This window comes from Aspergillus piperis (genome assembly GCF_003184755.1).
Source record: "Aspergillus piperis CBS 112811 unplaced genomic scaffold BO85scaffold_3, whole genome shotgun sequence".
In the NCBI taxonomy this organism is placed as follows: Eukaryota; Fungi; Ascomycota; class Eurotiomycetes; order Eurotiales; family Aspergillaceae; genus Aspergillus; species Aspergillus piperis.
Window position 1 is genome coordinate 668,842 of NW_020291593.1, and position 13,624 is coordinate 682,465.

Genomic DNA, 13,624 nt, shown 5'->3' on the forward strand with positions numbered 1-13,624 from the left:
ATCTTTCTCTCTCCCTTTCTTCTTATGTTTCAAGAGTGACGTCTTGGGCCTTTGATAAATTAGCTACACGGCGCTGTTTAACTTTCTGATAGTCTTCATCCGTCTTGTTATTTTTATATTGCCAATTGAATGAGGAGTTGCCAGCCACACAGATATTTTATGATGTAATAATCCTACTAGAGTACATCTGTTTGGATGTATGATATCAATGGAGAATACTACCAAGATAATGGAGAGAGAGGACAACGTACTAGTGATAAGACAGAAAAGGGGAAGGAAGGAAGAAAGGAAAGAAAAAAGTTGAAACAACTGTATCCTTAGTGCCTTAGTTCTCATCGAATGTATATACATTGGAGTAGTAGGCATGACATTGCTACTAAGAGAATATCACCACCCTCAACCCCCAACCCCCAACCCCCCCCCTCCCAACAATCCAACGAATAGCAGCCAAACGACAGGGGATAGTAACTACTACTACTAGTAGTAGTAGTAGTAGTAGTAGTAGTAGTAGTAGTAGTAAGCATTTCGACATGCTACACGGTCACAGATATGTAGAAAAGGATTTTAGTGTGCTGTATTTAAGAAGAAAAAAAAAAAAAAAAAAAAAAAAAAAAAATATATATATATATATATATATATATATAAAAAATAAAAAAAAACCGGGAGATACAATGAATCATAGCACAATAGCACAGTTTATAGTAGTAATGATAAAATAAAATTGATTTTGAAATAGTGTATAGATAGTAGACAGCTAACTAAAGCTGTCTGTCATATGTAGTGAGCGTCTAAACCAATCTGGACATCATGATGATTCTCGGGATACTTATATTGGTTTACAGCAAGTGCCTCAGGCGTGAAATCAAACACAGGTATGGATTTCGTTCGGTTACATTACTACAAGGGGGGGTTTAAATTTTGGAAAGAAGAAACACAACACACACGTAATCGCTGCATTCATTCTCCGTCCGTCCGTCCGTCCGTCCTTCCTGTCGTTCCTTTTTGCTTCCTCGCATGCCCATGCCCATGCCCACGCCTACACTCACGCCCATCCATCTACACCATATACTAGAGCCAACAGGTCAATCATAGATTGTGATAGTGCAGAGGCAAAGAAAAGAGAAGCCTGCTTAATTCGAAGCTTGTTGTTGTTAATGTTGTTGTTGTTGTCATCAAAGTCGTTTACTTTGTTTTTTTGTGCATTCTTTCTGTTTCGTCAACCAGTACCAGAAGAGCCTAGAAGAAGCAGCAAGGCAAGATTAGGTGTAGACGTTCGTTGGGGGGAGGAGCTTGGCTCCGTAGCGGAGGTCGAGCGAGCGGGAGTCAGTAGGGTCAAAAACGGTGGCTTGACGTTGTTCAAGGAAGAGAGCTGTTTGTGATTAGCAGTGATTCAATTGAGATTCGAGGCCTAATGGGGTACGTACGAGTCACTTTGATCATGTCAAACCAACGAGCTGCGTTCTCGTCACTACCATCCACGGCTTTTAGGATGCCGGTATCTGGTCGAGGAGTAGCCTTGGGCGGAAGGCTACGCATCTTCAACAACATGTGCAGGATGTCGGAGAAGCGATCGCCTTGATTGGCGTAGTATGGTGGGCGCTTGTCCAAAGGCCACTGCGAAACGAGTTAGTATACGGACAGACAGACCGCTTTGAAGCATGGCGGTGAGCTTACCCGCTGAGCAAAGTTCTCGTCGTCCCAGGACCGGAATAGCCAGCACGTCCGCTCCACGCAGTTCAACAAAATAAGCGCAACCAGGAAGGTCTCGAACCAGCCGCTCTGCTGGCGCTGAAGCAGTCGCCGCTCGAGATCATTCATGACCGACTTGCTCAACTGTGACGCGCGTTTCTCGGTTGCGGCCCGCAGCTGGCTGCAGAGGAGCTCGTACGACTCGCTGTTGGTGACACTATCGATGGGTGTGCGGCCGTCGTCAGATGGCTGTGCAAGAGAGTGCATCGATGTGGGAGGAAGAGTTGGGTTGCAGAAAGTCTTCCACTGCAATTCCCCATCGGCCAGAATATGAGTGGCAATCCAGAGTTCCAGCACCCGTTCGAGCAACACGTCCTGAACAAGTCAGCCAACACTGCTGGCTTTCCGGCGAGTCAAGGGAGGAACATACCTTTTTCTGCTGGCTTAGCTCCGCTGCAAGCAACAAAGTTGGTCGCATGAAGTCCGAAGCCTCCCGCTCGTAGAAGAACGGCGCAGTCTTCTTGATGTACATCTCGATCTTTCCAGGAAGATCATCTGCATCACTGTCCAGCAGATACAGCTCGTGAAGAGGGCCCTGGAATTGTGTTTCATCTCCCAGAGCCTGGAGCTGAGGGTCAAGCGTCGATGCGGGTGCCTTGTGGCCCTGGAGTCCGCTGAAGGTAACGTAGACCATGCTCTCCTCAAAGTGGGTAACCTCAATACGTCCAGCGTAGTGTTCGAATTTTATTTGATTGCGGATACCGCTCACATCGTGGTAGGCAAGGGTAGCGTGCAAATCTGCGGTGGTTAGTGCGTGTGACAACCAGCACCAAGGCCAAGTTACATACTTGCATTGTACAGCTCGAATTCTTCGGCAATGCGCGTGCGAATGCACGGGTGCTTCCACAAGCGGGCGCTCTCGACACTGGCGCAGGTGGTACACGGGCTGTCACCGGAGCACTAGAGGCAGGACTTGTTAAAAAAGCATATTCAAGACTAGAGGGCATCCAACTTACAGGTTTCTTCAGCATGCGACAACGAATACATGCGCCCCGCTTGCGAACTTCCTGAACCTCTCGGCGTCGGGCAGCGGAGAAGCGACCGCGCACTTTCGGCTTGGTAGGCTTGGTAGAGTTGCCAAATTCGTTCACGAAGCCCTTGGCCTGAGAGTTGGGGTTCATAGCAATAGGACGGGGGAAGGAAGCAGCGCGCTGTGTGGCTGCAGTGAGAGTGGGATCATGTTCGTGAAGGCTGTCGAAGAGAAGCTGCTCCTGAGTGGACAGCTGCTGGTTCCACGAGGGACTCATCTTAGGCATACCATCGGTAAGACCAGCATCGTGATCCATTGGGAGACCGTGGGGCACCATCTCACTAGCGGAAGCAGCAATCATGGACAGTTGCGACTGGCGCGCATTGGAGGTGGGGTCCGGAGTCAACGAAACGTCTGGCAACGGGGGGGATGCGGCTGCGGCTTGCGGCTGATCTTGAGAGGAACTAGGCAGGGAAGGTACAGAAGAGGCGTTGGAACCTTGAGGAGTGCCTTGAGAGAGATTATAAGCATTAGCGCGCCGCAGATAGACAAAGGAAGCGGGATGAGTGAATGGAGCTGGAGTGAAGGTAGGGTCACAACACAGACTTACCTGGAGCGTTGTTCGCATCTTCTTCAACCTGATCCGGCTGTGTAGGATGACCTTGAAAGCCTTCAGCCTCGAGGGCCGGGTCGACGACCACGGTCTTCCCCCCAACTGTCACCGACTGAGTGTATGCAGGGCCCCGTTTCGTCTGGTCGGACGCACCAACCTGGCGCGATGCCTCGGCCAAAACATTGAGGCCATCGAAATTCTGGCGTGTAGTGAAGGGCAGATCCACCGATTTGCCCTTACTCGTCACATCCTTGTTCTGGTCACCATCGGCGAGATCGGGAAGTTCGTGAAGTCGCAACAAGACGCGTTGCCGATCGCGCAACGGGATGGCTTGACACTTCTTCACGAGATGGTTGGTCAAGCTGTCGATGCGACCCTTGGGAAATTTCTCTCCGCAGGCCTTGCACGTGTGCTGGTAGCGATTACTGGCGTCCTCGAGTTTCTGACCTCGAATAAAGAACTCGAGGATGAGTTGGTTCGGTTTGCGACCCATTGAGAGGGAAAGTGTGTGGCCGGGCGGGCACTCGGCAAGGAGGGACCGGGGATTAACACAATAAAATGGGGGGATGACTCGAGCAAGGAACTGCGCGTTAAAGAGCACTGTAAAGATATTGTAAGCGACAGATCTACCGGGTCAGAAAGGCACAGCGCGCACGCTGGAGCCGTGAGACAGTGACGCACACAGGGTCTCGAGAAGACGAGGGGTGAGAGAGAAACGGATGGCAAAATAGCAGCTTGGCCACAACACCGACCGGCAGAACCCACCACGCCGTTCGGAAGGTGCCGCACCAGGTTTGAAGAGATGGGAGTGGATGGGCTAAGGGTAACTGAAGGATCCAGGGGAGGAATAGTGCCAGAAATGCAGGCAATGATCGAGAGTAGAATGAGGCAGCGCAGCAGAGGGAGTGGGATGAAGGGGAAATCTGGAGCAAGCAGCGGCAAAACCACGACTTTTCTACGGGCGGTCTGTCACTGGCCGCCTGCTCCGTCACGGGTTTCGGTTGGGATGCGCCTCACCGCATGAAAGGCGGTGATGAGATCGGTGACTGGTGTTAGATACATTCCTATCTTTTGGGACTAAATGACTAAATGCATTGAACAATTGTCTAGAAAGGCCAAACGGACATGTCAGCTCCGTTTCTGGCGCGGCGGCCATAATCTATGTATGGTATATACAGCATGATGATTATGTGCACCTTCAGCGGTGTGGCAGGGCTCCCAGCCTATAAAGTGGACATGATCAGCCAGGCTTGCATCGGCTCTTGTGATACTCGACTTGGGTTTTTACCTTTGATACCTGTCGAAAGAACTTTAGCTGGAAACCTGTGGCCCCACTGTGAAACACTTCCTGACCGCTCTCTCTTTCATCATGTCTTAGTTTATCATATCTCCATCTATCTCAACATCTACCATAAATAGTCATTTTTACCCCTTGTATTTATTACAACCATGGTATCCGCCAGACTCTAACTTTTCTTTAGTAGTCATCGCAGAAGATGTGAACTGACTAGATTTCTTGAATTCTCCCTATATGATGTTCCTCACATATTCCATTCCATCCCATTCCTACCTTACTAGCTCTATTGCCGAGTTAGGCATACTTCCATAGTTGCATGCAGCAGCCTGCAGCCTCTCCTACTACCTGCCACTATCACCGATGAGCGATTTCTTCCGATAGCATCTCCGCTGCCGGAGAAGATGACAAAATGATTACTCTTATGGATATAATCGAATTATCTCATGCTCTGCATCATCACTTTCCCTAATTATTAGATAATAGATGTCTCATAAGCAACGAAGCCGTCTGAGAACAACTATAAGATGGAGAAAACCCGCAGCCAAGAAAGAAGAAAAAGAAAATCACTCAATCATTCCTACTCATCTCCCGCCGAGATTATTGAGAGCATCAATTACGGAAACCCTATTCCACACCATCAGATCACTTACTCTACAGACCACCAGCTACGTACTCATCCAAGGCTAACTGCCTACCCCTCGATCATTCATATCTCGTCATTCGTGCAATTGATAACTATATCCCGAATACCAGCTAACATGACCTCCAGCACTCTTTGCCCGCAGATAATCAGATTCTGCTCCCGGAAGCCTTCGTGCAAGGTGGTTATAGCTTGGCTGGCTTCGCTATAATGTCTGATTCAAATTCGAAAGAATATGACTGCATTCTTTGTTGGGCACCTATTGGCTCGAGCGACGAGGCAAATGGCCTGTTTCTAAAAGCATTTCGGGAGCTATCCTTCACACTCAAGCGCATGGGAGGAACCTAACGGCAATGACAACATAACTACTTGATATCAGCATCCTTTCTCCCAGTTACCCCACACATTGTTTCGGGTATCTGAACTTTCTTTTTTTCTTTTGGGCCTGATATCCCCTTCGACAAGTGTGACCGAGATATATGCTAAGTCCAGTTAATGCTGGTCTATCTTCAAGACCCAGACCCCCCAAGCATGGTTGGATTGCTGGCTGTTAGATTGCATACTACTAGTAGGTATATATAAGGACAGGAATATGTGGCTCTAGTAGATTGGAAACCGTCCTTTAATATCTATCTCGTCCTATTGAAGATGCTCAAATTAGATATAATAATGACAGCTTTTGTAGCAATAAGCTCTATTCATTCTATCCTGCATAATCATCTACCGGAAGCATGAATCATCCAGGCCAATAGCTACTTACTACTTCATCCGGAATCCTGCCACCTATCCTTCCACCATGTTCGGCAACTGGAAAGGCTCGTTCGATTCAGTAGGATATAATTCTTGCCTAGATAATTTTTGTGCTACCCCTTGGCGCAACCGACGTTTGATCAAGCTTCCAAGAATCGTTGCACTCCCAAGAGATAGTGATAGTGATAGTGATCGTGACCGCCTTTTCACCGCACTCCCCCACTCTCTTTCCCCCCCGGACAATAAGCAAGCAAAACCTCCCCCAGAAGAACAATACCAACGTATGCCACAAACACACACTCACATACCCAAGTAGTACCAGTAGTGGTAGTTACACTCGCCAATCCATCTACCAATTTGGCACCCCCATACTCCCCTTCCCTCCCCCTCAAACCTTCATCATCTCATCTCATCTCACCTCTCAACGCGGGAATTTTCATTTCAGGCCCTCCTCGCGGCAGCCGCCCTTCCCTGCCTGCACGCATCTGACGCACACCGAGAAGTCGGTCTGGCGAAAGATCCCCCCCAACCAAAACGCAACCTGCAAAATAGCAGAACCCTTCCCGACAACTCCGAGAAATGTTATCTGTCACCCGTCAAGTGGCAGCCACAGCCACCCACCCACCCACTCACCCACGCATCAATCAGCAAATGCGATGCTCCGGAGGGCGCCAAGGCACACCCAGAATATCAAAGATGCGACGCTCATCGTGGCCCTCGAGTAGTCGGCCCTCATTAATTTTTTCGCGTTGAGGACCGCGTAGCACGTCCGTGTAGAGACCTCGTTGATTGAGCCGCATGCCCTTTTTGCTTGCTAGTAGTCTCATGCTTCGATTGAAGATGTCGTTGCCGGTGAAATAGATCAGTGCGGCTCCGATCTCTGCGTCGGGGACGAATAGGAGGTCGATGCGTCGCCAGGGGCGGGTAGGTGTAAAATAATTTTCCCATTTGTTGTCGCTCTTGGGTGGTGGTGGTGGTGGTATGGCACATGCACCGTGCCATTTGGACCCGTCTCGGGATGATGAGCTGGCCAGATCGGTCTTTATAAAATCTTGCTTACGCAGCGTCGGAAGTACGGTTCTCATCATCACGGTTCTGATGTAGTCGATCTCGGCGTCGGGCTTGGTGATTAGGAGGTCGATGTCACCGCAGTCTGGGGCACCGCGGCGATAGGAGCCCGCGATGATGACTTGCATGTCTGGGTCGGCTGATTGGACTGCTTTGCGGACGATTTCGCCGTGTTCTTCGACTTCGGATCGAGGGATGCGTTGGGCGAAGTCGCGATAGTGGTCTATGCCGACACGCTGGTTGTGGGTCAATTTGATTTTGAGTCTCAGGTCTCCGAGGGTTTTGTAGCCTTCGGCTAGCCATATGGATGCTTGGGTGATGCCGACGCCGTAGATGCCGGTGAAGAGTTTGAGGATTTTGTCTTCGCGGCTGTTGGTGGCATATTCGAGCTGGCGGAGGTGGTTGGTGGAGACGATTTCTTCGATTTTGTTGGCGATGCGCTCTCCGATTCCTGGGATGGCTAGGGCTTCTAATCTGGTGCTGATTTTACGCGGTTGTCGGCGGAGAGCGCTGATGGCTTTGCGGTAGGCTAGGACGCGCCACTGGTCGTTTGTTCGCTTGTAGAAATCTAGCATTTGCTGGAGGATGGCTATGGTGTTGCTGTTGGGGTTCTCCGAGTTTGATTGTGCGTCGTGCTTCTGCATGCAAACGAAGTTCTGTTGCCAGTCGTCTTTTTCGATAGCGTTTCGCTTCTTCTTCGCTGGCCCGGCGTCTGATGAGTCGGAGGTCTCGTCGTCATCGGCTGCTGCTGCCTCGTCGGCTGAATCTATCCCTATGGGCTACGTCATTTGTCAGTCTAAGGCTTTGAGATGTACGCAGTGGGAGGAAATTACCAGGTCCTTTATTGCCTGGACTTCCTCGATCACATCATCCAAAGCATCGCGACCCTGGTTCAATTTATCGATGATCTGTTCATCTTCCAGGTGTTCGTCGACCTCCGGTTCGAACAGCTCAGTGTCAGCTTCGTCATCGGTGCTCTGTGTATCAATGTAACCGCGTTTCGCCTTCGCTGGCTTTATCGGCAACGACCCGTTTGACGAGGGCTCACGCGCAGGCGAGGATTCTTTAGCCTTCCCAGGAACAGGTGCGCCACGGACCCGAAAGCGAGTTTGAGTCGCGTCCAAGATTTGGCGGGCCCCAATACATAGGAGAGGATAGTTACTGTCCACGAGAGCAACGTTTTCCTTCAAAAGACATTAGTATCAGACTAGACAATGCATGAGTTCCTAAACCTACCGGGATGGGCTTATTCTTGAAATGTTTCATGACATTCTCGTACGTGTACCACCTTTCTACAACGACATGAGTGATGGTGTCATTCCATTCCCTTGCTCGCGAGGCACCGTATTCACGCGCACGCTGCATTTGGAGCTTTCTAAGTGTTGTTCTGTCGTCGTTTGGGAGGTAGTCTACTCCTTCGAATTAGTGTCACTGAACGCTTAGAGGTACACATCCGAGGTTATAGTACTGACAGAAGACGAGACCCTTGAGTATCTTCCGGTGTTCGGGAATATCAAAGGCCCTAAACCCACGTCCCTTTCTTTTATATCTGCCACCACGTGTAGTCTTGGCTTTCCGCGGCATCACGTCTGTAGAGGTTGATCTGGTCACAGCTGGTGTTGGTGATTGTTCAGACGTAGTAACAACTTCCTTTTCAGTGCTGACCTCAGATATACCTGAAGAAGCAAGTAAAGGCTCCGTAGAAGCTCTCACCGACGGTGGCGCCGCGGGAGCCTTTATGTCTGAGGCCGGAGTGAATGAGATAGACGGAGAGCATTCACAGCGCTTCCTTGAGAGATGCACCAGACTGCTGAAATCCTCATTTTCACCATCACTTGGATATTCCAGCCGCTCTAATTCCCTGAAAAAGGCCTCCTTGTCCTTCACCATCGTCTCCATGGTATAGTGAAGTGGAAGGTCCCGAGACTCAAAATCCGGCGAGCCATGAGTTCTTGCGTCACTGCTGCCTAGCAGGTAACAATATCATCTGACGGAAGCAGCCATGAATACAGAGCTCATGCAGTCAGACAATCCATCCATCCAACCCGGCGTCAGATTGTTCAAATCAATCTATTTCCGAGTGACACGAATCCCATCAGTGACGCGTGATACTCCGTCACGAAAATGTCGCCAAGTCACGGGACCGCCAATTAAACTCGGCCTGTTCGGCGAGTGGATCTCCAGCAACAATTATCAGTGATAGTCCAGTGAAGAGAGTCTGCCGAACATTCAACCAACCAACCAACCAACCCACCTCAATTACTTCCCCACAGATACTACTACCTCCAACAATGTGGAAGCGCACAGGGCTTCTAGCCTCATTAACTGAGCCGACGCTCCTCCAGAGCAGTCGTTGCCTCAGCTGCCAATTGCGCAATGCGGCCGCTCTCCGGCCCCGAACCGCTGCGCTGCGTTACTACGCCAGCAAACCCGACACCACCAGCAACAGCAGTGAAACCAAGCCGACGACACCCTCCCCGATCTCATCTCTCGCGAACAAAACCAACAGAGTAGCTCAATTCCAAGCAAACTACTCAGCGACAGCATCCAAAGTCCCCTCCCCGACTAGCGAGCCCGGCGATGACGACTTCATACCTCCGACGCTGGACAGACCTATTGGATCGGTGATCCCACCACAAGAAGGGCAGAACACGGGTGTCGATGACCGGTCTATACGACAGAGGAGAGATGATTTCGTGAACTACGAGAGACATCTTGAGCGGCGGAAAGAACTGTACGTCACACCATTCCATTTCCAGAGCCTATTACGTTTTTTATGCAAGCTCTAATACTAAAACCTCGATGATAAAACTACCAGAACCCGACAGGTCGCAAAGCCCTACTTCCGCGAATGGTCGAACATGCGTTACCACGAAGGCAAAACCTTCATGTCGAACCCGCGGCTCTTCAAGCGCGACAAAGCCCTCTACTTCCCTAACATGCACGGCATTACTCTCGCCTCGCCAAAGGAACCCCAGAACACGACCACTCTCTTCCGCGGAAAGATTACAATCGTGAACCTCTTCTCTAGCGTGTGGGCCGAGTCGCAGGTCGTTACTTTCACGGGCAAGGAGCAGAACCCTGGTCTTTGGGAGGCGATTGCCTCAGAGGGAGATGGAATGGTGCAGAAGGTGGATATCAACCTGGAGGAGAATGCGTTGAAGGCCGGGTTGGTGAAGATGTTCATGTGGCGTATGCGGGCCAAGTTGCCGGAGGAGCAGCATGAGCGGTATTTCCTGGTGCGAAAGGGGTTGGATGATGGGTTGAAGGAGAGTATTGGGATGTTGAACTCGAAGGTCGGGTATGTGTATTTGTTGGATGAGAATTGTCGCATTCGGTGGGCGGGCAGTGGGCCTGCTGAGACGGTGGAGTTGGAGGCGCTGAATAATGGGGTGCGCAAGTTGGTGCAGGAGAAGAAGGTCAGTTTGCAGTCGGAGATGCCGGCGCAGGAGTGGGATGGTGCGAAGGGTCGGGGTGAGGCTGTGAAGAAGCCTCGGGTTGTTATGCCCTAGATGGGTTTGGTGTGCCATGGATGGCTGGACAGGTACGGGATCACCCAGTTTATATACTGGATTCTGGACTCTGTGTATGTACATACCAGGGTGTTTGCGTGAGTGTTGAGTGAGAGCGTGGAATATGCTCCAGACAGCACTGACCCGACACCAGGAAACAAATCTCCCCCCACCATTAATCTCTGTATAGTATAGACGCAAAAACAGCGCATAGACAAAGGAAAGGATAGAGAAGAAAAAAAAGAGACAAATCTCACTCCTCCAAACGCCCATCCCAAACCCACAATAGACAACGCAAGCAGCAACCACAAACAGGATGGCAACATGCTTCAGACAAAGCAAAACAGAATCAAGCAATCACCTCAACCAAAGCAACATCAAAAAGCAAAACCCAATAAAAGCCCCCAAAATCAACGCATCTCGTCTCCTCTTCGAGCCAATCTTCCCAATCAACGCATTCATCCCGGGCACCGAGTTCGCCGCGCCCACAATGCGTCGATTAATACTCGCCAGCGTCTCCCGCTGGAGACCAAAATTCTCATTAATAGCATACGCCTGACTCAGCACCCCATCAATCATATTATGGCTTTCGTCAATCCGACCCCGCTCTTCAAGCATGTAATCTGCTTCCGCTTGACCCGGGTTCGAGTTGCGGTAGGCATCGATATCGGAGCGAACGTTGGAGAGGAGGTTAGCGCGGTCGCGGGACTCGGCGATGGCGGATTTGAGACGCTGGAGTTCGCGACGGTGGTCGTGGAGGACTTCGCGGTGACGGGAGAGGTTGTTTTGTTTGAGGGCGGAGGAGGTGAGGGTTGCTTCGGAGTCGAGGAGGCGGGCGAGTTGGGAGATTAGGGAGTCGCGCTAGTGATTGATTTAATAGTTAGTTGATGTGACGTTATGAAGTAGTGAGATGGTGATGGTGATGAGAGAGTAGATGCGTACTCGTTCTAGGAGGTCTTTGAGCTGCGATTCAATCCGTTGCTCTTCCTCCGAGGGTGTGGGAGGGAGCTTTGTTAATGAGGCGTATTGCGAGTATGTGTGGAAAAGGTTCTCGGTCTATGATGTATGTATATTGTTAGGATAGGACACATCTTATGTGACAGGAAGCGATGATCGTACCTGAGTCTCGAGAGATCGGGCTTGCTGCCGGAGCTGAGCCCAGCCGGTACCGGTTGAAGTGGCCATGGTGATGATGGTGGATTACGACAATATGAGGGTGTATATAGGTAGGTAGGTAGATAGGGAAGTGCCAGTGATGTGTGTGTAGGCAGTAGAATGAGACTGGAAGTTATTCAACGACACCGATAACGACGATAAGACACCGTCAAGTGGGAAATATAAAACGAAGAGAGTAAATCAAGCTTCAGAAATGAACCCCGTCATAACCAACGCAACATGATCCGACCGGCGGCACAGCAACAGCAACGACGACAACGACAGCAGTAGCAGCAGCAGCGACAGCCAGCCTTAGTCTAACCCACTATCGCACGGCCAAGTCAGGGCGGCCGGGGCGGCGGACGGAGGCGGCGTCATCCCGGGGGGGCGCGGCAGTACTTACTACTTACTACTAAAACCAAAAACCCCAACTGGGCCACGGCAACCACCAGCCACAATCACGTGCCCGCTTAAGCCGCCGCACACCCAGAAAAAATCAAACCCTAGTCCCACAACGAACATCCCAAATTGACCCGGTCCATCTTCAATCCTCACGTCGACAACCCGTACGATACGACACGAAGCCGCCCACCATGGTATGTTGAATTGCGCCGCATGCTGCTATTTCGCAGTTTTTTGATTTCTGCGTGAAATGCTGACCGGTGTTTTTCTTATTTGAAGTCGTCCAAGGTCAAGGCTGGTCAGCTCTGGGGAAAGAGCAAGGATGACCTCACCAAGCAGCTGGAGGAATTGAAGACCGAGCTGAGCCAGCTCCGTGTCCAGAAGATCGCTGGCGGTGCCTCCTCGAAGACCCACAGAATGTGCGTTTGAATTATCTCCTGCGAACCCCTTATGTGTGTGTGTGCGTTGTGTGTGCGTGTGTGGTGGGAAGGATATGAGATTTGCACCTGTCGGATTGTGGATTACGGCCGGAGGAAGGACAACGACAACAATATTCGACAATTCGAAAGATGGGAAGACGAATACCAACCAAGAAGACAAATCCCGACAAAAACCCATGAAATCGACATACCAACAAGAAACGAGGGGCACACGACCACGAACAACAAGAAAAAGAAAAATTCAAACCGAGAAGAAACTTTCCGACAGGGCGCAAAATCCAACATATCTACCACCACCACCTACATGAGAAGAATATGGGCACACATGCGCACAAAAAATCAGGAAAGAAAGAAGAAGAACAAGGATGCTGATATACCATCTTTTTAAACAGCCACGACGTTCGCAAGTCGATCGCTCGCGTTCTGACCGTCATCAACGCCAACCAGCGCGCTCAGCTCCGCTTGTTCTACAAGAACAAGAAGTACACTCCTCTTGACCTCCGCCCCAAGCTCACCCGTGCTCTCCGCCGCCGTCTCACCAAGCACGAGGCTACCCTGAAGACCGAGCGCAAGCGCAAGCAGGAGATCCACTTCCCCCAGCGGAAGTACGCTGTTAAGGTACGACCCACCCAACATAACCTGAATTCGGGATCAGTCCCCCCTCGAGGGGAAGTAGAAAGCGCCAGTTAGCTAACTGGTATCTAAACAGGCTTAAATGTTAAAGACGGGGTCGTCTCTGGATCTGGATGGAGTTAACGGGAACGTCGTTTAATGATGACGGGTTGACCTAACCTTGCCGTGAGGGGGGTCGGATTCATCAAAACGGTTTCTTTTGAAAAAAGAAATCGATTATGTATCTTAGAAAAAAAGAAAAGATGCAGATCGATGTTTTTAAATGAAGGCCTTGCTTGACATGACATGAGATAAAGATTTATGTTATTGGTATCGTGGTAGTTGGCGGAGTAGATGATTCAATTTCTCTTGTCTCCGTGTGTAGTGGTTTTTTTGGCTATCGAGTAGTAGTTCTA

At 50.3% G+C, this 13,624-nt stretch overlaps 6 protein-coding genes across 6 annotated transcripts; 3 read left to right on the forward strand and 3 right to left on the reverse strand.

The window, feature by feature from the left end:
• Positions 1-1,075: 1,075 nt before the first annotated feature.
• Positions 1,076-4,221, reverse strand: BO85DRAFT_446135 (uncharacterized protein). Its single transcript, XM_025659434.1, has 8 exons — positions 4,014-4,221; positions 3,330-3,932; positions 2,706-3,229; positions 2,538-2,649; positions 2,120-2,487; positions 1,675-2,064; positions 1,425-1,614; positions 1,076-1,369 (listed from the first exon to the last, which is right to left on the reverse strand). Exons 2-8 carry the CDS (start codon positions 3,823-3,825, stop codon positions 1,260-1,262), a joined length of 2,190 nt encoding a protein of 729 aa, XP_025518903.1. The 5' UTR covers positions 3,826-3,932; positions 4,014-4,221; the 3' UTR covers positions 1,076-1,259.
• A 1,515-nt stretch (positions 4,222-5,736) lies between these two features.
• Positions 5,737-6,626, forward strand: BO85DRAFT_446136 (uncharacterized protein). Its single transcript, XM_025659435.1, has one exon. The coding sequence runs from the start codon at positions 6,066-6,068 to the stop codon at positions 6,333-6,335; it is 270 nt and encodes an 89-aa protein (XP_025518904.1). The 5' UTR covers positions 5,737-6,065; the 3' UTR covers positions 6,336-6,626.
• A 19-nt stretch (positions 6,627-6,645) lies between these two features.
• BO85DRAFT_446137 (DNA-directed DNA polymerase IV) lies at positions 6,646-9,218 on the reverse strand. Its single transcript, XM_025659436.1, has 4 exons — positions 8,560-9,218; positions 8,324-8,496; positions 7,921-8,271; positions 6,646-7,866 (listed from the first exon to the last, which is right to left on the reverse strand). Exons 1-4 carry the CDS (start codon positions 8,984-8,986, stop codon positions 6,664-6,666), a joined length of 2,154 nt encoding a protein of 717 aa, XP_025518905.1. The 5' UTR covers positions 8,987-9,218; the 3' UTR covers positions 6,646-6,663.
• Positions 9,219-9,378: 160 nt separating this feature from the next.
• Positions 9,379-10,599, forward strand: BO85DRAFT_364165 (mitochondrial ATPase complex subunit ATP10; the record flags this gene model as incomplete). Its single annotated transcript, XM_025655688.1, has 2 exons — positions 9,379-9,821; positions 9,906-10,599. 2 exons carry the CDS (start codon positions 9,379-9,381, stop codon positions 10,597-10,599), a joined length of 1,137 nt encoding a protein of 378 aa, XP_025518906.1.
• Positions 10,600-10,956: 357 nt separating this feature from the next.
• BO85DRAFT_364484 (putative vesicle transport v-SNARE protein Gos1) lies at positions 10,957-11,784 on the reverse strand (the record flags this gene model as incomplete). The annotated part of the gene is made up of 3 exons (XM_025655700.1): positions 10,957-11,460; positions 11,542-11,655; positions 11,719-11,784. 3 exons carry the CDS (start codon positions 11,782-11,784, stop codon positions 10,957-10,959), a joined length of 684 nt encoding a protein of 227 aa, XP_025518907.1.
• Positions 11,785-12,304: 520 nt separating this feature from the next.
• BO85DRAFT_446141 (60S ribosomal protein uL29) lies at positions 12,305-13,564 on the forward strand. Its single transcript, XM_025659437.1, has 4 exons — positions 12,305-12,350; positions 12,436-12,575; positions 12,989-13,214; positions 13,306-13,564. Exons 1-4 carry the CDS (start codon positions 12,348-12,350, stop codon positions 13,309-13,311), a joined length of 375 nt encoding a protein of 124 aa, XP_025518908.1. The 5' UTR covers positions 12,305-12,347; the 3' UTR covers positions 13,312-13,564.
• The last annotated feature ends 60 nt before the right edge of the window (positions 13,565-13,624 follow it).